The following is a 23,721-nucleotide window of genomic DNA, read 5'->3' on the forward strand; positions in this document are numbered from 1 at the left end:
ACAAACACCACGTGTTCTTTCTTATCTGGAGCTCCAAGCCTTCAGATGTGCATGCATAGCCTGGAGTAACTGCAAAACACAGAAAAATCATAAGGGACTACTGGCATGGAGGGGCCTGGGGGAGCAAAGGAGAGGAGACTAGCAGAGAATGAGTGGTGTGAGCAGGGAAATGAGAAAAGGGGGGCTTCTAGTCAGGGAGGGACAGGAAGGTAAAAGAGCAGTAAAGATGGGGAAAACGTCCAAAGGAACCATAGTGTTAACTATCTACCTAAAATACCGAGTATTGTCTAAGTAAACATATGTAGTTTAAATGAAAATTTCCCACCTAGGCTGACAATGCTTCCTCCAAGAGCCAAAGACCATCTAACAGAATCCCCACCCCCACCAGGCATGAGAACCCTGCTGTTGGGCTCTTGGTCAGGGTTGTCCAACATTACAGACTAGTTTCTGCCCAGATATGGAAGGCAAATACACCTTGCTGTGGACACCATGCACTTCAGATACAGGGCCCAGATGTCCCTGAGCTGGAACTGACCTGCAGTCCTCTTCCCTGAAGACTAGCTTTCATGGTACCAGAAGGCACCACAAAAACTTCCAAAGGAAGGCAGGAAGCAAGCAGCGCTCTACCTAGTTTTAACACGGATGAACCATACCAATGGCTAACATAACATGGTACTCCAAGAGTGCCATAATGGCACGCGTACCTTGGCAGTTACCAGCAGCCCCCTAAAAGAACCTAAGACCCACTCAACAAGAGGGAGATCATGTCTGATACTGGGAACCAGACAGCTACCCACATCCAATCATCACCTTCCTAAACCAGTGCAACCCTTCACTACATGGTAAATATCTTTCCTCATTTCCACAGACAGCCATAGTCTCCACCCTCATCAAGGAAACTTCTCTTTGCAGCAGAGATCACTACAGAAAACCACAAGCAATCAAAATGTAAGCTCCTTTTATAGTGTGTGTGTGTGTGTGTGCGCCACATGTATGGAGGTGCTTTTCTTTGGAGGTGCAAAGATGGCGTTGGATCCCTGGGACTGGAGTTACAGGTAGTTGTGAGCTGTCACGTGGGTGCTAGGAGCTGAAGCTGAGCCCTCTGGAAAAGCAGCGAATGCTTTTAAGCACTAACCATCTCCAGTCCTTCATCACGCTCTTCTGAAGACCACAAAGTGCCTTGTGCTCCCATTTAGGATGGATTTCATGACAGGGGCTCACCCTGGGCCTTCACTGTCATGGCTCTCCCTGTTGAATGTGTGTGGTGAGACCGTGGGCTCTTGTTCTTTTCTACCATATTGTCACTGTCTGGGTTTTTCTGATTTCAAGTGGGAGAGACCCAGAGGCCCAGGACTTCCTGTGATCTTGTCGAGTATGTAACTGTGTCTCTAGCCCAACATTGTAGACTCTGTAAAGTGTGGATCCTCCATCCTCAGAAGCACCTTTTGCTCATAGAATACCTTCACGGGCTGAGTTGAATGTCTGATTGAAAGAGGGGAGACAAAACTGGTGCGTTCCTTGCCTTCCTGGGCCCTCCAAGAGGTTGAATCCACAGAGGCCCGTCAGCCAGTTACATTGGCCCTTCCTCAGCACCCTGGCCAGCCCCACCATCCATGTATTTGATGGAGACAGACACAGAGATGCTGTGATCAGGTGCAGCCATACCAAGGACTCCCTCCCTGGAGCCACTTGAATCTCACTGCTATGATGGTTAGTGTTACTTGCCAAGTAGACAAAATCCAGTGTTCTCTGCGAGATGAGCCTCGGGGAATCCCTCTGCGGAATTATCTTAATTATGGCAGGTGAGGTGGGGAATCTTGCAAAGAGGCAGAGCTGAGCGGCAGCTTGGGTTCACTCCCTCTGCTTCTCGACTGTGGATGTATGGGATGCAGTCAGCTGCTTCAAGCTCCTGCTGCCTTGAACTCCAAGGGGGAATAAACTGTTCTCCCTGGAGCTGTGTTAGCCAGGGTGTTTATCAACAGCGGATGAAAAGAAACCAAGACACATGGAATTTACAGAGGCCACTGTGGCAAAGTTTGTGCTACCAAATCGATAGAACCAGTGGCAAGAGAAAGAACACACTGTCCCAGCTGGCACTGGGCCTCGTGCTCTTCCCTCAGACACACCTCTCCACCCTTCACCCTCCAGCAGGAACAAAACATCGCGCAAACCCGTTATTCAAACGGTAAGATGAACTCAAAACCTCTGGTTCTAACAAAAGACAATACTGAAAGGGTTGGCAGTGGCCACTTCAGTAGTGGTAAAGGATGGTAAGTGCCTAGACCCACACAGGATTTCCAGATGAAGAGGTAGCATTCAGTGCCTCCGTAATGTTAAAATACATTCAGGGAGGGGGCAAATTTATTTTCATAATTTCATAGAAAATGATGCAAGCTTAAGCTAAACAAGGCAAAGGCAATTTGTCCAAAGACTAACCCCATTCCCAACTGGGAGGAAACTGCTAGCCCCATGAAGAATATTGGAATCAGCACTAATAGGCAAAACACGACACTGTTTTAAATAATGCATGCTATCATGTTTTTATTAACAAAGAAAGCCTCGTTTCAAAACACACACGTCCTTGAAAGGAATCTGAAATTAATTCTCAGTAGGCAGAACCCCAAGGCATTCTGTGTTCTAATTATAATTACAGCCTGCCCTTAACATGGACATTCAAAATTATCAGGCGTTTTATTAAGAAGTAGAAAGGGGCTTCCTGCTACATGAAGCTCACAGGCTTTGAGAGACGTCACAGACAGTTCTGCACAGAGCTGGGAAGCGTGGATGTTGCCATTTCTTTAATGACTGCTTGTTTTCTTTTTTTGCCTGGAATGGGCACACCCTTAGGGGCTTAGGTACCATGAGGTTTCAGAGATGCTCTTTCTGGGGCAAGATAAATATGCGCCTCACAGAAAAATATCAATTCATCACTGTAATGGTTACGTCCCACTACAGAAGCCACTGGAGACTGCTTAACATTTTCATCTCAAGCCTAGTTTTCCCTAGCCTTCAGGTGAAAAACTGATACTGATGCCAGAAGGCTTTTCTCCCCATTTGTTCCTAATAAAACTGGCTCGATTCTGAGTTCATTTCCACCTGGGGAGATGTTAAGGTTTGAGCTTTAACAGACTGATTCCCCTCTCCCCCTCTGCGTGTTGCTCCTTCAAAAGTGTCCTCAGGCAATATCTGTGCAGGTCAGCAAAGACCCATGGGCTTCTTGAGCTCTTGTCCCTTCCCCTGGAGACCTCTGCTGGAGAGTGACTGGATGTGAACGCAGCAACATCTGGGCTAGATCTTCTGGCTGTCCCAGGCTCAGTGCTCCCCTATCCTGAGGACCTGCTACATGTCTGTGTGTTCGAACCTTTGCATTGCATGTATTGGTTTGGTTTTGTGTGTGGTGGAGGCACACGAGTGTGTGCACCATGAGCACACTTGTGCATGCAGAGACCAGAGGAGGATGTTGGGTGTCCTGCTTCGTTCCCCACTTTATTTCCTGAAGCCAGGGCCTCTCAATGAGCGTGGAGATAGGCTAGCAGCCTGCAAGCCCCAGGGATATTCTTATCACTGCCCACCAAGGTGCTGGGAGTGCAGGGTGTGCAGTCACACCTGGCTGCACAGAGCCTCGTGTCTGCAGTAAGCAGTCTGACCCATGGAGACAATCTCTCCGGCTCCTAAACCTTTACACTACAGATAGAGTTTTCTATTTCAAATTATTCCTGAGCTCCCCAAATACTAGCTTCAAATCAATTTTCATTTTTATACACCTAAGAACTCCATATCTAGTCTTAAACCTGAGGGTAATTTTATGAAAATAATCACTTTTTAAATTATTATTAACCAACTGACAGTTCAAAATTGTTGAGGTGACAGCAAATCTCTGATGCCTCTTCCTGGCATTCAGACCTCAAACATTACCACTCAACTTGTTGAACTTCCTCTTCAGGAACAAGATCTACTTCAGTTATATATGATAGTGGTTAACAACATTTGTTTCTCTTTTCATTACGAGGAATGAGTCAGACACTAAGACAAGAACCTTGGGTAATCATCTGGATTTGTCTTTGCCATAGCTCACAGTTTCTGTAAATGAAGCTCAGAGAGGTCAGGTGACTGGCTTGCAGCCACAGAGCTGGTGGAAGGACAAGCAGGACGTGAACTCAGATAACCAGCTCCTGGGGCCTGTGTGCACTGTCCACACACCAAGCTCAGCTATACTTGGAATGTGTGACATCATCGGAAGAGTCACAGTCCTTCTAAGGTGAACCATCTGGTTCCAGATGGAAAGTTGACAGGTGGCTATTTGAAGATGTGTTTGTATTTGAAAAGTATGTAAAAGGCTCCCCATGCCTTCACGTTAGAACCAGATTTGGGGATGGACAGTATCTGTGGTCAGTACAACGGGGCCCAGAGGGAAGACCCCCAGGATCTGGACCTTAGTACTCCAAGAATGAGTCCAGTACTAGTTACCTGCCATGGATGAAGAGGTCAAAGACACACCTGCCTTCAACTAGGGTGTGTGTGGGGGGGCTTTGTGTTCAATGTGTTTCTGCCTAATCACCAAATATGGAAAACAAACAAACAAAACCTCCAATAGAAGAAGATTTTTTAAGTAAATGAGTCTGGAGTCAAGGCTACCAAGACAGTGCAGGAACACAGACAGCCTGTAACCTACAGAATCCTTGGCAGTAGACAGTGGGTCTGAGACCTGCAGCCATGAAGGCATGCACTATGCAGATGGCATGACCTGAGGCACCCTCGGTTGCTATTTAGTTGCACGTTGCTTTCTGCCTGTGTGAGGGATGGCTTGTAGACCCCAGCAGCTGGGTTTTGACGTGATGAATGAACCGGCATTCCGGTTTATATCGGTCATTTCCAAGTTCAGTTACTATGAACCAGTCTCCCCACAGCCGACACACTTCAGGGTATACAAAGTTTTTGCATCTCCAAATGAGGGAATCCAATCTTGCCTCTTAGTAACACACAGAGATGTGAATGTTTCTCCCATTCCCCATCCTCTCTGTCCCTACCTTGCTCCTCCTCTTTGTCCCAGAGAGCAGAAGGTAGACTCCAAACAGAATCAGGGTTGCAGACACGGCACTGGTTATTCCGGGGTTGGGTCACTGTGTGTAAAGGCCACCCTGAGGTGGTCCTCCTGTGGGCCACCTGCTTCTTTTCTCTGTGAAGAACCTGTGTCCCCGACACATCCTCATTCCAGCCTGCGCTCACTAGCCCTGAAGGATGACACTCTAACACAGAGTTCCCAGAGCTGGACGTCGGAGGAAGGGAAGCAGCCAGGCTTCATGTGAGCTGAAACTTTTCCCTCTAGTTCAGCTCTGAGTGACGATGCTGGGCATCCCTGAAGCTACTGGAACATGGCACAGAATCCCACAGCACACTCTTGTTTTCTTTTTTTTGTTTTTTTTTTTTTTTTTTTTTTTGGCACATGCTGGTTGGAGAGAGAGTGAGTGGTAGGCAGACTGGAAGTTTAGCCAAACATATTCATTCCTTGGTTGTTGGCCACAATACCTTGCCCTCCCTTTTAACAGACCCACAGACAAGAGGCACCAGGAGCCAGGCCCCTGCAGCCGTGCTGGGGACCAGCCTGGCCCTGCTCTATATAACCATCAGCGGCCCCATGTGATAGAAGTCTCCTACACAGCCATCAGGCTCACTGAGAGCCTGGCCTTTCTCTTTTAGTACCTTTCCCTCACACAGTGACATCATGTTGTAAACTAGATGATTTTCGATATTAAATAATTCCACTGACATGAAGTCGTGGATCCAAATGTTTTTTTTCATTTTCTTGTGTTATTTTAGTCTCTTTAGACCAAAATGAGTATTCTTAGTCTCAGAGTTATTTATGTACTGGACTGTAGGAGACTGGCCTGTAACATAGAGGACATTTAATGCTAGTCTAGCCTCTACCTACCATCCACCAATAACACTGTCTGCATCCAACATTCCAGACATCTTCAAACATGGCCAAACCTCCCTTGAGGGTAAAACTGTCCTGGGTTGAGAATCAGGGACTTGGATTGACACAGCTGCCTCATTTGAGGACTAGGTTTAAGCAGCTGTGACAAAGGTCAGACCTCTTCAGACAGGGGCCTTTTATCCGGTATGCTTTGGTTTTGTATATGTAGATTTGTTCAGGAGTTCCAGATGTGGTTGGACAAGGGCCTGGGGGAATTGATGTACAAACTAATGCCTCTCCAGCTAGTGGGTCCTGGTGGGCTATCTGCCTGGGTAGTTTCCCTGATAAGTAGGGAGCTGAGTTACAACAGTCTCTTGAAGGTACTCAGGGCCCTAGATCTAGCAGGAGGCTCAGACTGGTGGCAAGACTTCCCTTCTACAGAGTTATGTTCCCCTGTGGCCTTCAGGGCTCTGAGTCACCCAACCATGAGCGTTCATCAAGAGCCAACTCACCTCTGTGGATGTGTGCCAGAGACAGTAAGGTGATATGGTGCATGCAGGAGTTCCAGGCACTGAAGAAATCCCCTTTCTTGGTTACCACCTGGCAAGGGAGGGGAGAAAATACCCATGAGGAATATTTGGAGAAAAGTGAACTCAAAAATTTCCTTTTTATTTTGTTTTCTTGGTTTTTTTGGGGGGGGCAGTGTGGGTGTTTGAGAGAGAGGGAGGTGCTGGGGCTTCTGGCACACAAGCCAAGCACTCTACCGTGGACTGAATGACACTACCCAATAGCACCCTCCTCTAATTTCATATCCTGAGACAGAACCTCACTGAGTTGTCTGGTGGGCTTAAACTGGTGATCCTGCCCCAGCCTCCCAAGTACCCAGGCTTAGAGGCCTTTACCAACCAACCCAGCAAATATCCAAAGGGTCCATACAACATACACGTGGGCATTGCGCAGTCACTGAGAGGCTGGATGCATGACCCGTGAGAGCAACTTGTGAGCAGAATGAATGTCCTGGTGGTGTCCAGGAAGTCCAGTCTGTGTGTGTGTGTGTATGTATGTGTGCATGTGTGTATATGAGTGTTTATGTATGTGTATGTATGTGTGCATGAGTGTGTGCATGTATGCATGTGTGTGTATGTGTGCATGTGTGTGTATGTGTGCATGTGTATATATGAGTGTTTATGTATGTGTGTATGTGCATATGTGTGCATAAGTGTGTGTGTGCATGTGTATATGTTAAGTCCTCACATATCAGGTATGGTGTCTAGTTATACCTGATATCTAGGAGGCAACACATGTTCAAGGAGAAATTTGAGGTGGGCCTGGTGGTAAAGGCCTATAATTTCGCTTGCTCAGGAAGCATATATACAATGAACTAAGTCCATTTAGCAAGTAATAGTAGTAGGTTCAGCCATGGGTGACAAGCTTACTGCTGAGGTGCAGTACTCAGTGTCCTTGCTTCCACTGCCATCGGGTGCTTCCTTTTGTGTTCAGTGTCTGATGACATGAGAAATGAACAGTCACGGAGACAGGAGCCACAGTCTGTCTGTGTGCATTGCTTCACTGGCACCCACCAAGCAGCGGGTCTCCTGGGCATGGAGCCCGAGGCACCTCTTATCTAACCAAAGACCTCAGTTAAATTTGGCGCTGCTGACCTTTACTTTGTTCCTCCTCCTCTTTCTTTGTTTCGAAGACTGAATGATTTGATATCAAACTTTTAGTGATTGTGTGTGTGTTCTCAAGGAACTAAGACTCAAACAGAAAGTTACACTTGATGTATCAACTTCCCATTTGTGTCACCCCCAAGCTGACAGGCCTCTCAGTTGGAAAGTAACCAACTTTGTGGTGGCTTCGCCTCTTCAGGGCCTGAAGCTCTCTCTGTCAGATACCTCCTCTAATGGTGCTTTGTGCGCTAGCGGAAAAACAGATCTGCAGAGAGCCTCTGCCATGTATAATTCAATATGAGGACCCGGGGCAGTGCGCACAGTCAGGAGGGCCATGTCACGTGACTCTCCAGCTCCACCTCTAACTGGGCATCATGACAGTCAGGGAATGGACAGACAGTGTTGGCACGGATGCTTCCTGAATCCGTATCTCCCTGGACAGGTGTCACTGTTCAAACTGACAAGGTGGGGCAGAGACTGGTGACTCTTGACCCCGTGGTGGGGCATTCACGGAAACTCTGGCAGTTGCTGCAAGTTCCTGAAGATAGTCTGGAAACAGCGCTCACCTATCATCTTACAGGATAATGCCAGGGCTCAGCTCTCCTGAAGAGTGCACGCAAGGCAGGCGGTGGGAAGAACAAGCCACCATGCAGATGGCCCAAACAGAGTGATATGGGGACAAAGCTTTTCACTGGTCTGACCAGCAGAACACCAGGGACAGCTAAGTGACTGGAAAGGCCCTGGAGACATCTTTGCCTCCTCAAAGAGCGTGAGAAAAAAGAGAAAGAGGAGGATCCAGGGAGCAGCGGGTCCTCCAAGCCCCCCCCCCCCCCCATGCTGGCATCAGCTCTGAGAATGTCACTGCCCACAGGTGTAACAGCTAGTCTGCAGTCTGCACTGCGGGGAGTGTTGAAGAGTCTTTACTACACTAGCGATGGTACAATACAAAAGAAATCAACCCTCCTCCTAAGCACCTTTGTGGGAGGTTTAAGACTTTTAAAGGGACAGTTGCCCTTTTTCTGCAGCCATAAATAGCTACTGGAAACCTGAGTTTAAACTAGGCGCATCCAGGCAACAGGCATTGTTTTAAGCATTTAATTTTATTTGCTCACTTATTTAATCTTCAGAAGCCTTCGACATTTGCTGATATTTTCATGTCACAGGCTGAAATCGTGACTCAGAGAGGCTGAATGATTTGCCTAACATTGCAGAGTGGAGTTGGAACTGGACAAACAGACTCCAAAATTCCTGCTCTGCCTCCTAATGGAGCAAGGGAAAGTATCTGAAGCCCTACCCCTCCCACTTGAACGGCACATGTTACCACAGGTGACCACACCAGTAAACAGCAGGCCATTCTTCAAGTGTTTAATGAAAAGACACACGAGAGCGCAGTCAACATACAGAGCAACAACAGGCTGGGAGAAAGGCCTTCCTGGCACTAGATGAGCGTACCCATCCCCCTTTCGTTTCTAGAATGGATCTCAGCAGCACTATAGCCAGCTAGAAACCATTCCTTATAGATGATCCATAATAAAAAATACCCTAAGACACAAAGGCCTTCACCAACCCCGCAACTGACAAAGGTCTGATCTCCAAAATATATAAAGAACTCAAGAAACTAGACCGTAAAAGGCTAATCAACCCAATTATAAAATGGGGCACTGAGCTGAACAGAGAATTCTCAACAGAAGAAGTTCAAATGGCCAAAAGACACTTAAGGTCATGCTCAACCTCCTTAGCGGTCAGGGAAATGCAAATCAAGACAACTTTAAGATACCATCTTACACCTGTCAGAATGGCTAAAATCAAAAACGCCAATAATAGCCTTTGCTGGAGAGGTTGTGGAGAAAGGGGTACACTCATCCATTGCTGGTGGGAATGCAAACTTGTGCAACCACTCTGGAAAGCAGTGTGGCGGTTTCTCAGGAAATTCGGGATCAACCTACCCCTGGACCCAGCAATACCACTCTTGGAAATATACCCAAGAGAGGCCCTATCATACAACAAAAGTATATGCTCTACTATGTTCATAGCAGCATTGTTTGTAATAGCCAGAACCTGGAAACAACCTAGATGCCCTTCAATGGAAGAATGGATGATGAAAGTATGGAATGTATACATATTAGAGTACTACTCAGCAGTAAAAAACAAGGACTTCTTGAATTTTGCATACAAATGGATGGAAATAGAAAACACTATCCTGAGTGAGGTAAGCCAGACCCAAAAAGAGGAACATGGGATGTACTCACTCATATTTGGTTTCTAGCCATAAACAAAGGACATTGAGCCTATAATTAGTGATCCTAGAGAAGCTAAATAAGGAGAACCCAAAGAAAAACATAGGCATCCTCCTGAATATTAACCTTCATCAGGCGATGAAAGGAGACAGAGACAGAGACCCACATTGGAGCACCAGACAGAAATCTCAAGGTCCAAATCAGGAGCAGAAGGAGAGAGAGCACGAGCAAGGAACTCAGGACCGCGAGGGGTGCACCCACACACTGAGACAATGGGGATGTTCTATCGGGAACTCACCAAGGCCAGCTGGCCTGGGTCTGAAAAAGCCTGGGATAAAACCAGACTTGCTGAACATAGCGGACAATGAGGACTACTGAGAACTCAAGAACAATGGCAATGGGTTTTTGATCCTACTGCACGTACTGGCTTTGTGGGAGCCTAGGCAGTTTGGATGCTCAGCTTACTAGACATGGATGGAGGTGGGGGTTCCTTGGACTTCCCACAGGGCAGGGAACCCTGATAGCTCTTTGGGCTGATGAGGGAGGGGGACTGGATTGGGGGAGGAGGAGGAAAATGGGAGGCGGTGGCGGGGAAGAGACAGAAATATTTAATAAATAAATAAACGGGAAAAAAATAACCTCAGCTAACATCATATTTAATGGTGAAAGAATAAATGGTTTTTTTCCTTCTGGAAAGGATGGCATTCTTCTTCACATGGAGCTAGAGGAGCTAGACAGGGTAATAAGGCAAGAAAAAGAAATGAAAGCAATAAGTCTCATATTAAAAAATACATGTTCATCTATAAAGAAATGCCAAGGAATATATAATAAAGGTCTTAGACCTTATAAGTGAATCAAGTGAGTCACAAGGTTCAAGAGCAATACTTTAAAAAATCCCATTATGGGGTCAGAGAGACAGCTCAGTTGTTAAGAGGATTTGCTCCTCTCTCAGGGGATCCAAATTCGGATCTTTGAACCCATACAGGGATGCTCACAACAGCCTGTAACTCCAGCTCCAGGAGATCCAGCACCCTCTTCTGGCCTCCACAGGTACTGCATGCATGTGGTATACACACAGGCACATATACATAAATGAAACTAAAATAAATCTTTTAAAAATATCATAGCAACATCAGAAACATTAAGAACTTATAAAACATGTAAAATTTATACACAAACCCCAAAAGATATTGCACAGAGAAATTTACAAAGTTCCCTAAATGAAAGGCGGAGCTACTGTGTTCACAGGTGGGAAACCCTTGTTTCGCTGCAGGGTCACTTCTTCCACGCCCATCAAAATTCCAGCAGACTTTTGGCTTTGGTAGAAATTTGTGAGATGGCTACAAAGTCTAACCGGACAACAGAAAACCTAGAATAGCCAAAGGCAGTTTTGGGAAAGAAAAACCTTGGAAGAGTCATGTGATCTGATTGAAAGACTTTGATAAAGCTAAGGTAAACACAGCGGTGTGTAATTGGGATAAGGCTAGAGGTACAGAGGAATGGGACAAGGCAGGGAGTCCAGGAATACAGCCACACACCTACGGTCGAAGACGGGAAAGAAACAAATTCTACCAGGATAAGTGCACACCCACATACAAACCCAAACAAACCTCAACCCTTACTTCACACTCTGTGCCAAAGTGAGGGGTCGGCCTGAATGTTAGAGCTAAACTCATAAGAATTTAGCAACCACTGGAGGAAAACCTTAGCCACATTGTGTTAGACAAAAAGCCCAGGAGCTATGATATGAAAAGCTTTAATAAGTTCTTTCCTCTTGCAGCACACTGCTCTTTTAAGGTCAGGTAATGGATCAGCGTAAATGTTTGCAAAGCGCATGTATGATGGGCTTTTACAAAGCTACCTAAGCACAGGCATAAACACAAGGACAGCAACAGAAATGCGTGGGAAAGGAAGCACAGACATAAAACACACCGTGAAAAAGGAAAACCCACTTAAACACATGGCAAAACCTGTGAGCAGACTCTTCACCCATCTGTATCTGACATGGAAAATAAACACACAAAGATGGTTTGAGAAATGCAAATCAAGACCACAGTGGGGTGCCACTTCACACCCACTATGGCAACGATGAGTAAGACTGGCAATCTGAGGGTGAGCCAGGATGCCTGGCAGCCGGCAATCATTGCTGGTGGGCACAAGATGCCGTGGCCACTTTGGAAACAGTCTGGTAGTTCCTTAAGCAATTCAGCACATAGCCACCAGGGAAGCCAGTGGTTCTACCCTGAGGTGTTTATACAGATGAATCAAAGACAGCTGTCTATGTAAAGAGTTGTAAGAAAATGTCCACTAAAGTTTTATTCATAATCACCAAACAGGTATCAATCCATATGTCCAGCAATCCGTTACTGGGCAAGCAGACTGTATAGACCCTTCTAAAGAAATAGTACACTGTAGCAAAAAGGAACAACCACACACACAGAGCCACAGCTGCATGATCTCAGAAGCACTTTGCAAAGTGACAGAAGCCAGAATCAAAAGGCTTATTATTGTGTGTGCAATAAATTATGCAAAGTGAAGAAGCAAGCGATGGTTCCATGAATCGATAGCAGAGAAAAGATCAGAATTTTCCAGGACCTGTTTGGGAGGAGAGATTGGCAGATGACAAAGTGGCTTGAAGGGGCCCTCTGGGGTGATGGGCGTATTCTGCATCTAGTTTTGGTGAGAGCTATTTGAGCACAAGCATTTGTTCAAACCCAGTGACCAAATACCTGAGATTAGTAAATTTAAAAAATATGCACTATATTATTCCATATATGTGTGTATGTGCATATGCACATTTGTATATAGAAGACGATTTTCTACAAAGTACTTCTGTCACTAGGGTTGGACACACAGCGTCCAAGGCCAGCCACCACTTCCCTGTTAAAAAGACCCCACACAGGTAGGTGCCTGCTTTCTTCTCTGTCCTCTCCGGGTCTGCAACCCCAGCCACCGCACAGCTGAGAGGATGGTGAAAAACTGGGCTACAGAGCTTGGCTGGCTTCTGGAGGCTCCTGGACCAAATGACCACAGTCTCTGGGGCCCGAGACAACAGAGGCAGATGTTCTCCCCACTCTAGAGGTCTGGTCCCAAGCCAAGGTGTCAGCAGACCCCACCCTGTCCAAGCATGCTGCCTTGCCACGCTCAACCTCAGGCTGTGGCCGGCTCTCTGGTCTTCCTTGGCCTGCCACTGTATGGCTCTAATCTTGGTGGCCATTGCTACAAGCCTCCTTCCATGAATCTGGTCTGTGCTTCTCCCCTTTTCTGAGGGCATCAGGCATATTGGAGTAAGGCCACTGCTCTCCAGGATGACTTCCTCAGTTATAACTTGGTTATAGCTACACAGACCCCTTTTCCAATTAAGTTGGCATTCATGGGTCCTGAGGATAAGGACTTGAACATACCCTTCTGCTGGAAACAATTTAACTCACATCATGGGAGAAGAGAGGAAGGACGGTAAGAGCCACAGAGCCACAGCAAGAGCACTGTTGGGCTTTGGCCATGGAACCACAGTGGGGCTCTGGCTGTCTGCCTTTGTTTTCCTATTGTGAGAGAACAAGACCACATTTAGATAAACCACTGCAGGCCCACATTGTGGCTGATAGTCTCCCTCTTCTGAGCATTATAGGGGCATCCTGGTCCCTTCCTGACCCAGTCAGTGGGAGCGTGGGCTCTTCAACTCTAGCACTTTGCTAGGCCCAAGGGAACAATGGATTGGATGAGCGGATGCCTAGTTCCTGTTTGCCAAGTTCTCCTGACCTGAAAATTCCCTTTTCCCATCTCAACTCTGGTTTTTCTCTACATCTCCAAAAGTTGCAGAGTACTCTTTGCCTTTCTTCTTCCCAACAATCCATTTTAAGGTTCCTACGGCAGCTTCCCCAGGACTTCTCCTGGCCCTTGTGCCCCGTGCCCACCAAGTTCTTCAGCCAGGCAGGTAATCTAGTTTCTCTTGTCAGTTCCACACCTCTGTTCCTGACTGGGTCCCCAGCTCAATCACTTGCTTACGGTCTGGAGGGGTCTCTTTTTGTAAAGTGTCTAGCTTCTTGGGCTTACAGCTAATGACTCTCAGCTTCCAAAGTTCTCCAGCAGACAAAACTCCACTGTGAGCATGGAAGCCAATGCAACACATCCTCCCTTTTAATCATATATACAGTTTATTGGTTCTATTCCTCTGGAGAACCGTACTGGGGTTTTTTTTTGGGGGGGGGGCATAGTCACTTGTGGAGGGAGTTGGTCCTCTCCTTCCACTATGTGGGTTTCTAGGACTCGAACTCAGATCTTCAAGCTAGGCACTCCCTTGCCCCCCGAGCTGTCACGCTGCCCTTAGGAGAGCCCTTTTACACAGACTAACTATCCCCCCAAAATTGCTCCTGGCTCCAAGAGGAGCTATGGTTCCTGGTTGGGTTCTGAATCCCCAGGTGATGCGATAGGGCAGTTTTCTTCCCAGGGCACTCTTCTCTGCTACCTTGCTCTTTCCTGCCCTGTGTGCAGACCCCTGCCTGACCCTATCCCTGCACCAGCTCCTGTTGCACCAGAAACCTTCTCTCACAATGTGGCAGCCTTACCTAGGGGAGTGTCCTGAGGTGCAGGGCTGGAATTCACATGTGTTCCGAGAGAAACACAGAGTAGATGTCATAATGGCACACAGGCGTATCTGGTTCCAAGGACTATGGCTGTCTGGCACCTTGTCCTCAGGTCAGGGATGTGGCTTAGACCCGCGCCATTACTCATGCAGAAGTCTGTTGCTCTGCCCACAGCATCAAAGGCACCATCTTGCCAGGAGTGCCTGGGAGAGTGTGCACTCCATAGGCGTGGACTCAAATCTGGTATCTCATACCTGTAATCTCAGATGAGGCAGCAGGAAGGGAGATTGCTACAAGTTTGAGGACAGCCTTGGCCACACAATGAGTTCCAGGCCATCCTGACTACAGAGTGAAATGATGAAAAAAAGAAAAAAAGGTGAGCTTAGATGCACACACACACACATACACACATACACTCATGCATACACATACCTATGTCTGTACATACACACATACACTCATGCATACACATACCTATGTCTGTACACACACACATACACTCATGCATACACATACCTATGTCTGTACACACACACATACACTCATGCATACACATACCTATGTCTGTACACACACACACATACACTCATGCATACACATACCTATGTCTGTACACACACACATACACTCATGCATACACATACCTATGTCTGTACACACACACATACACTCATGCATACACATACCTATGTCTGTACACACACACATACACTCATGCATACACATACCTATGTCTGTACACACACACATACACTCATGCATACACATACCTATGTCTGTACACACACACATACACTCATGCATACACATACCTATGTCTGTACACACACACATACCTATGTCTGTACACACACACATACACTCATGCACACACATACCTGTCTGTACATACACACATACACTCATGCATACACATACCTATGTCTGTACATACACACATACACTCATGCACACACATACCTGTCTGTACATACATACATACACTCATGCATACACATACCTATGTCTGTACACACAAACATACACTCATGCACACACATACCTGTCTGTACACACACACATACACTCATGCATACATATACCTATGTCTGTACACACACACATACACTCATGCATACACATACCTATGTCTGTACACACACACATACACTCATGCATACACATACCTATGTCTGTACATACACACATGGTTTCCCTCTACCCAGATCTATGTCCAGTTCTAAGACACATGCTTCCTTCTCTTCTTCAGACATATTTTTTTTTAAAACAGGGTCTCATGTCTCCAAGGTCAACCTCAAACCTTCTAGTATCACAAGATGGCCTTGAACTTCTGACCCTCCACCTCTAGGGAATGCCTCAGCACCTTGTAAATGCTAGACCAGCACTCTACCACCAAATGAACTTTAAGTGCCCAACCCCAGGTCCAGATATTTCCACATGCAAGTCTCTCTATCCGCATGTCTTCTTCCTCTGCTCCCTCCTCCTGGCTTCAAGGTTTCCACCTCCTCCTAGAAGCCTCCAGCATCTTCTCTCCCCAGATGTGGTCTTCTCGGTGTTTTCGGCGTTCTCCTCTACCCTCCCACCCAGCTGGCACATCCATCCCAGGAAGTCTTCAGTACTGGAGCGTGAGCACTGCTCTGATTGTGTGACTGCAGCACCTAGCACAAGTCTGAGTGCCTGACCAGAACAATGGCTGGGTGGAAGAATTGGGCACTGAAGATGGGTGCTAGGATTAGAGGTAGATACACAGGTTGGAAGCAGAGAAATAGGAACAGTGGGTTCAGCAGAGACAGCCAGCCTCTCCCAACACGGCTGTGACAGTCCTGCTAGGACCTTTGCAGCCCACGCTCTCCCACAAACAGTATGAACAGGTTGGTCACAAAGAGAAAACTGAGCCCATCCCCATATAACCACTTCCATCCAGCCCCAAGTGGTAGGAACACACATATCTTAGATGGGACCTGCTTCAAAAATGTTTCCCCATGGAGGCTTAACTGAACTTGTCAGAATATGAAATCAATACAGTCTTGGCAAAGGGCTTCTACAATTGAATATATTACTTCCTAATTTCCCCTGCTTTCATGTCCAATGAAGAGTCTGCTTTTCATTTCCGAGCCATCAGGGATAGAAAATGATTATGGGTGATGCATTCTCTTTGGCCATTTGAAAGCTCAACTCCTGAAATGGACCTTGATAATTTCCAGTAACAGATTTGTAAATAAATGTTTGCTGCCTGGTCCCTTTCCTAACAGCATCCTCATTTGCAAAGTTCCTCCTTAGCTGCTCTTGTAAGAGAGAAGAGGAAGAACCCAATCACAGGGTCTTAAATACACTGTACAGGCTCCGACACATGCATCTGGAGTCTGGTCAGCTAGATCGCGTTTCAACAGCATATACTCCCCATTCAGATGAAGACTGTGTTATTGGACCTGACTGCCTTTAGTATTACTTCAAGTCCACAAAAGGCAGAACAACATACATTTAATATGGGAACGATATTGTGCCTGGAGATCTTGTTTCCCAAAGCTGCAGCTGTTCTGCTGGTGAGGAACCTGGGACCCAGGAGGTGAGAGCTGAGAGGAGGGCATTGGGTGGAGAAAACTGGGGGCATTAGGGATGAGTTCAGAGGAGAGGCATCTGGAATGGAAATCACTAACCCTGCTGTAATTGGGGCTCCTTAGGGGTCTTTCTTCTTTGGTCATGCTGACCTGTGTTCCCAAGATGCAAGCTGGAGCCCAGTGCACCTTTGCTCTCTATCAAATGACCCTTCTCGGCTACCATCTCAGCTGAGGCTCACACTCTGGGCTGTTGGTGACTGTGACCAACACATAGGTCACTCTTGCAGCACTGACAAGAGGAGGATCGTCACAGGACTCCTCTGTGAAGGTGACGTAGGAGGTCTTCAGTGCCCTGTACAGGATACACAAGGCGCCGGTCCACCAACCAGCACTGTCACCCTCCCTTACTGGTGTCTCTAGCTTGTGACCTGAAAATCTGACTAGCTCGGTGCTAGGGTGGCTGTGACAGTTGTTCCCTGACCTCCCCAAGTCTTGTCTGGAAGGTCTAGCCTCACTTTGTGCCTGGGGTTGAGAGGAAAGTCCATTCATTGTTAAGACTCACCTCCATCCTCACTGCCTCCCCCATCTGTCCTGAACCGAGAACACAGGGGCCTTCTCTCTCCTCCATCTCTCTGTGTATAGAACCCAAGCCACCCTTCCTCCTAGAGGACAGGGATTATATACCTTTACAGCCGACAACACTCACAGTGCGTGGTATATGTGAGTCCCTATAACAACATTTTCAAACAAAAACATAGTTCAAATAAAAACACCTATAGGTCTTTCCTGTCCATCTGTCCTTTCTTAATTATACGTCCTAAGTTTCAACTAAGCAGTTATGTTTCTTTCGCTGAACTGAGGAGTTTACTTTCTTTTCATGGTACTCAGGTCAGCCTCAGTGATGAACTACTCCACCTCTCAAATTCCAGGATTACAAATGCGCCTTACAACACTGCTCTCATGTGGTGCTGGGGATTGAACCCAGGGCCTCATGCTTGTTAGGCAAGCACTTTACCTACTAAGCTAAATATCCACTCACTGGAACCAGCACTAACTGCCCGAGTAACCAGTAAGCATAAGAAAGAGACCAGTGGGAATCTGGGCATGTTTATAAGAGCTACCAGGAAGGATTCTAAGTCAGCAAGGGGCCTCTCCCCTCCCTTGTCAGCCTCTGAAACAAGAGAGTAAAGCTGGTGTTAGCACTGTCTTCAGAGTGTGGAGGCCAGATGTGTGCCCCTGGATGGGGACAGACCAAGTCTGTTCTCCAATTCCACATGTCACCCCTGTGTTTGGTCTTAAATGCTTCATCCCCGATTACGTGAGCTGCTTCAACCTGGCCGGTGGAAGCAGAAGCTCCCTGCCTGCCTGTGGTCTAACTGACATCCCTGCAGGCAGGAGGGCGGTTGCCCCACTGAGTTGGCATCAAACCACGGAGGGCATGCACTAGGATCACTTTATTGGTTCCCTTCATCTAGTTCACAACTGCAGTGACAAGAACTCTGCCAAGGACTGTGACCTCAGCAGAGCACAACGATCTGCCTTTGGAGAGGGCAGCCTGAAGTGGAATGATGGGTGCACTTTTTTTTCTTAGACAGGGTTTCTCTGTCTGACTGTCCTGGAACTCCCTTTGTAGACCAGGCTGACCTTGAACTCACAGAGATCCAATTCCCTCTGCCTCCCAAGTGCCGGGGTTAAAGGCATGCGCCACCACCAACTGGCTGGCAGGTACATTGTTGCATTAACTAATTTTTCTGTCCCTATGTCAACCCTGGTCAGGGAGCTCTCCAAGGAACTACAGGTCTATCAGGACTGGCCCCACCCTTACCATCTCTCCAAAGACCTGATTCCTGAGGTCTGGCCTCAAATCAAGGCCCAAGAAGAATGTCCAGGCTCTTCGGCTCCTCTGTGTGCCATCAGGGCTGGCCCTCCACACCTCGCCTCTCGCATTCTGGTCTGTCACCGTGCTGTCTAGATTCCGTGCTGCTGAGGACCCACGGCATTTTACCATGTGACACTGAAAATTGTTTAACACAGAGCCCAGCACAGAACAGATCCTAGTGAATTCTCACTGATGTCCTTTGCCATTGATTCTTTTCCTCACTCGGTCTATAAGAGACAACAGGTTGGGCCACCTGTAGGACCTCAAAGTTTACAACTTATATAGAAAAATGGAGGGACTCTCATGTATACAGCCTAACTTCCGAGATGCCCTGTTTGAGTTAGACCTTTAAATCCTGTCATTGAGATACATACACCATATGCGCAGTTAGATGTGTGACATATCACCTTTAGTTTGCAGCTCAGTGCCTTTTAAAGTGTTTGGGGGAGGCATGCGCGTGTGCACATGTTCACACGATTGTATGTGGGCTCTGGGTCAATGTCAGTACCATCTTAATTGCCCTTCACTTAAAAAAGAAGATTGATTTATTTATTATGTATACAGTGTTCTGCCTGCGAGGAGAGGGCACCAGATCTTATTATAGATGGTTGTGAGCCAGCATGTGGTTGCCGAGAATTGAACCCAGGGCCTCTGGAAGAGCACCTGGTGCTCTTTACCTCTGAGCCATCTCCACCGCCCCCCACTTTGTTTTGTTAAAAACAGACTCTCTTGATTAACCCAGAGCTCCCCAATTTGGAAAGACTAGCTGGCCAGGAAGTCCCAAAGATCCTTATTTCCGCCTCCCCAGCACTGTGACCACAGCTGTGTAATACAGTGGATGCTAGGAATTGAACTCAGGTCCTCACGCTTGTACAGCAGGCACTGTAATGACTGAGTCATGTCTCCAACACCCATCCGTGAGTTCTTCTGTACGTGTACATACTCATTGGAACCATGCCAATCAAGGACAGCATCTCCCAGGCCCTTCGGAGCCTCCCCATGCAACACCACTCTCTCCCTTGGATGGTGACTACTGCATCACCCTCAACTAGTCTTTCCCCTCCTTGACTGCCACATAAATGGGACCAGCCAGTAAAACTCTTTCATATCACTAAGCGTGTCTGTAAAATTCACACATGCTGTTTCACATGATTCACCTTGTGAAGTCAACCACAATTTACCTCTCTAGTTTTCATATCTATAAACATTCGGTTTCCAGTTTCCAACTTGGGGTTATTAATAAAACTGCTATGAACGCTCCTCTATAAGGCTATTTATGAACCACATAGCTGTGTATTTGATACATACAGAGAGAGAGAGAGAGAGAGAGAGAGAGAGAGAGAGAGAGAGAGCGAACAGGGAACTGATCTCCGGGCCTCGTGCATGGAAGATGAATGAACACTCTGCTATCATGCTACAGCCCCAGCTTCTATGTTTACACCTTCGAATGTCTTAGTTATGAGACCCAGGGTTGCCCTGCACCACTGCTGGCTGAGCTCCATGGAGCACTTCAGCTGAAATGTGCCAGTGGGCGGGTGTTGGTACTTCGTTGTGGTTTTGATTTCTGGCTCCCTCTGACTAATAAGATCAGGCAGTTTCACATGCTCATTAGCTTTCCTTTTATCTTCTTTTATGAGGTGGATTTCAAGTCTTTTGTGCAAAGTTGTCTCAGATTGTATCTTTTCACTATTGCAGTGTGAGAGTTCTCCACACATTCTGGATAAGTCTACAAGAGCTAGTTCCAGGACAGGAACCAAAAGCTACGGAGAAACCCTGTCTCGAAAAATCCAAAAAAAAAAAAAAAAAAAAAAAAAAAAAAGCTTGTGCCAGACACAGACACTGGGGGAATTGCTCCAAGGCTTAGAGCTTGCCTCTGTTCTGATGGCTGGCTTTCAGACAATAACAGTGTATCGATAGCTAATGTAAATGATGGGTGCTTTCCGTTTTTCTAAGAGATCTTTGTTTACTCTGGCTTCCAGCATAATGCTGATGATACTTCCCTGTTTTCTTTGGAAATTTATAGTTTCCCTGCTTCTATTCAGGTCTATGACGGGTCTTTAATGAGCACTTCCATATTGAGTAGGAAACAGTCCACTGTTCATTTTCCATTCAGAATCTATCTTGGTGTGGGAGGTCCTTCTGTCTATGTGTCGCTTTTACTGGCTAATGAATAAAGAACTGGCTTGGCCTATAGCATGGGAGGAGGAAGGTGGACTCAGAGAGATGTCATGGAGCTGCTACCAGAGATAGACATGCTGAAACTTTGCTGGTAGGCCATGACCTCGTGGTGATATACAGATTAATAGAAATGTGTTAAATTAATATGTAAGACTTAGACAATAAGAAGCTAGAGCTAATGGGCCAAGCAGTGATTTAATTAATACAGTTTCTATGTGATTATTTTGGGTCTAAGCTAGCTGGGAGGTCAGAAAGAACAAGCGACCTCCTCCAACATTCTCTCTTCATCGTTGAACTTATTTCATGTTTGTCAGAAATTGAATGAGCAAATATGTATGGCTAAGTGGACCTTGCAGTGCTCTGGTGATGTGTGCAGCTTCATACCAGTGTTCCCATGACTGGACTAGGACAGCCTCAAAACACAATCTGCAGTCTCTCCTTTCCTTCCTTCTGCTTCCTGGCTGCTGAGGGTAAACAGCCACACCCTGTATCACAATGCTCTGACTTAGCACAGTGTGGAAGAGAATGCCAGTCAGCATGGGCTGAGGCCTCAGAAACTGTGGGCCAAGATCAATCTTTTCCTTGTTATACTGTGTCTTTGCGGCAAAGTGTCAAAACACTGCCTAGCAGAGACAGCACTGCTGTGTTTAAAATGAAAGGTAGGATTCAACAAGAAAATGACATAAACCTGGAGCTTTTCAGTTATAGCAATGTTTTCTTAAAAACCAAATTCATTTAAAAATACTTTCAGATCTTTTATTTTTTGTTAGCATTTGAGTTTTTGTTTGTTTGTTGTTGCTTTTTTTGTTGTTTTTTGGGTTTTTTGTTTTGTTTTTGTGTTTTTTTTTTTTTTTTTTTTTTTTTTGAGACAGGGTTTCTCTGTGTAGGTCTGGCTGTCCTGGAACTTGCTCTGTAGACCAGGCTGGCCTCTAATTCACAGATGTTCACTTGTCTCTCCCTCCTGAGCATTGTGATTAAAGGTGTGTGCCACTGCTCCTAGCGGGAGTTGTTTCTCCGGGATTTTCTCCTAACCCTGTCTTGACCACATTGCTCATGTTTGTCTATGCTGTGCCATACTGCAGAGCCCGGAGTGTGTGTCAAGATGTCAGCGTATTCCTTCTTTGTTCCTGATATCACTTGCTCACACTTGGCCCCTCTGTTTCTTCATCAGTGTTGCAAGGGGTCAATCAATTCTGTTAATCATTTCAAAGAAGAGACTTTTAAGTTTGCTGATGTTTCTCCCTGTGTTTTATATTTCTCTTATTTTTGTTGCTATCTCTACTCATCTGTTATTCTATTTCTGCCCTTTAAGGTGGCAGTTTACATCATTTGTTTCAAGCTTTTTTATTTCAATCTATACCTTGTCCTCTCCATAGAATTTGGTATGCTGTAATTTTATTATCATTCTGATTAACATACTTTTTCCCTTAACTATTCTTTTTAAAAATAACTATTTTTTATGTTTTTTTCTTCATAGAGTATTTCTTGATGTGTTGCTTAATATTCAAATAATTCAGAGTTTTTTTTTTTAAGAGAAAGAGGATATTTTGGTCAGTACTCAGCACAGAAAAAAATTGCTGGGCAAAATATCAGAATTTTATGGAGGAGGGAAAAGGGCATAACAGAAAACACAAGAGAAACTGAAGTAGCCCTCACACAGACAAAAGCTGCACACACACACACACACACACACACACACACACACGCAGCATGGAGATAACATACACCACCCATCAAAGGAGTGAGAAGAAAAGCATGCGAACAGTTTCTGTTCTGTGGATGAGGAAGTAGACACGCCTGACGTCACCTCTCCCTCTGCGTGCAGTTTCAGTAGTTACAAAATGCTAAGTGGGAAATCAAACACATGAGAGAGGCTCAGTGAGATACAGCCACAAAGAGATGACTCTGCAGTGCAGGAAGATGAAGCGGGGATGTTTAGGCCCTCATGGGGCTTTTGGGGTGTGCTGTTAAGGGGGAGAAACAAGTCTAAGGAAGGTGACCGGCCATAGAAGAAAATGGCTTTATGAGCAGGCACACATGCATATTACACTCATTTGTGGGAAAAAAATACTGCTAAAAGTGAAGCAAAGGGGGAAAGGAAGAGATGGAAGTGTGGTAGTGAGGATGAGAAAGGTGAGCCCACACTCTTCCTCATCAGGACGCAATCCCTGAGACACACAAGCAGTCTATTGTTTCTGGGTTATGATGAAACAGAACATCAGAGTATGCTCACTTCATACTAGAAGACTAAAAAAGGAAGGGAAGGGAGGGAGGAAAGGAGGAAGGGAGGGAGAAAAACACACACACACACACAGAGAGAGAGAGAGAGAGAGAGAGAGAGAGAGAGAGAGAGAGAGACTCTTCAGGGGCACAGCCCTAGTGACCCAGTTCCTCCCACTAAGACCTACCTTCTAGTTTCCGCCACTGATCAATAGTACCACTAAACTGCAGATCTGCCAATGGCTTACTCCATGGACCATGTCTGAGTCCTCAGTCACCTCTCAAGAACTGCCTGAGAGGAGCTAAGTCTTCAACACTTCAGACTGCAGAGGGCTATTTCAGCTTCAAACCATAACAGAAAGAAACGCCGAAGAACGGGGTATGCGGATGAGAAAGGAGCAAGAGTTCCCTGAATGCAGCTTTCTGCACAGCAGCGAGGCTAGGGAGCTTCACGGGTTTTTATAGAGACCTTGATAATAATA

The 23,721-nt window shown here is 46.2% G+C and overlaps 1 protein-coding gene across 1 annotated transcript in view; it reads right to left on the reverse strand.

Moving 5' to 3' along the window:
• Acoxl (acyl-CoA oxidase like) overlaps positions 1-23,721 on the reverse strand; it is a 238,241-nt gene that overhangs the window by 44,724 nt on the left and 169,796 nt on the right. The window contains exon 14 of the mRNA XM_041670171.1: positions 6,427-6,514. Coding sequence (XP_041526105.1) covers positions 6,427-6,514 — 88 coding nt within the window. The remainder of the gene's footprint in view (positions 1-6,426; positions 6,515-23,721) is intronic.

Source organism: Microtus oregoni, unplaced genomic scaffold (assembly GCF_018167655.1).
Source record: "Microtus oregoni isolate MIOR12 unplaced genomic scaffold, Mior012 000020F_ref0000438, whole genome shotgun sequence".
Lineage (NCBI taxonomy): Eukaryota > Metazoa > Chordata > Mammalia > Rodentia > Cricetidae > Microtus > Microtus oregoni.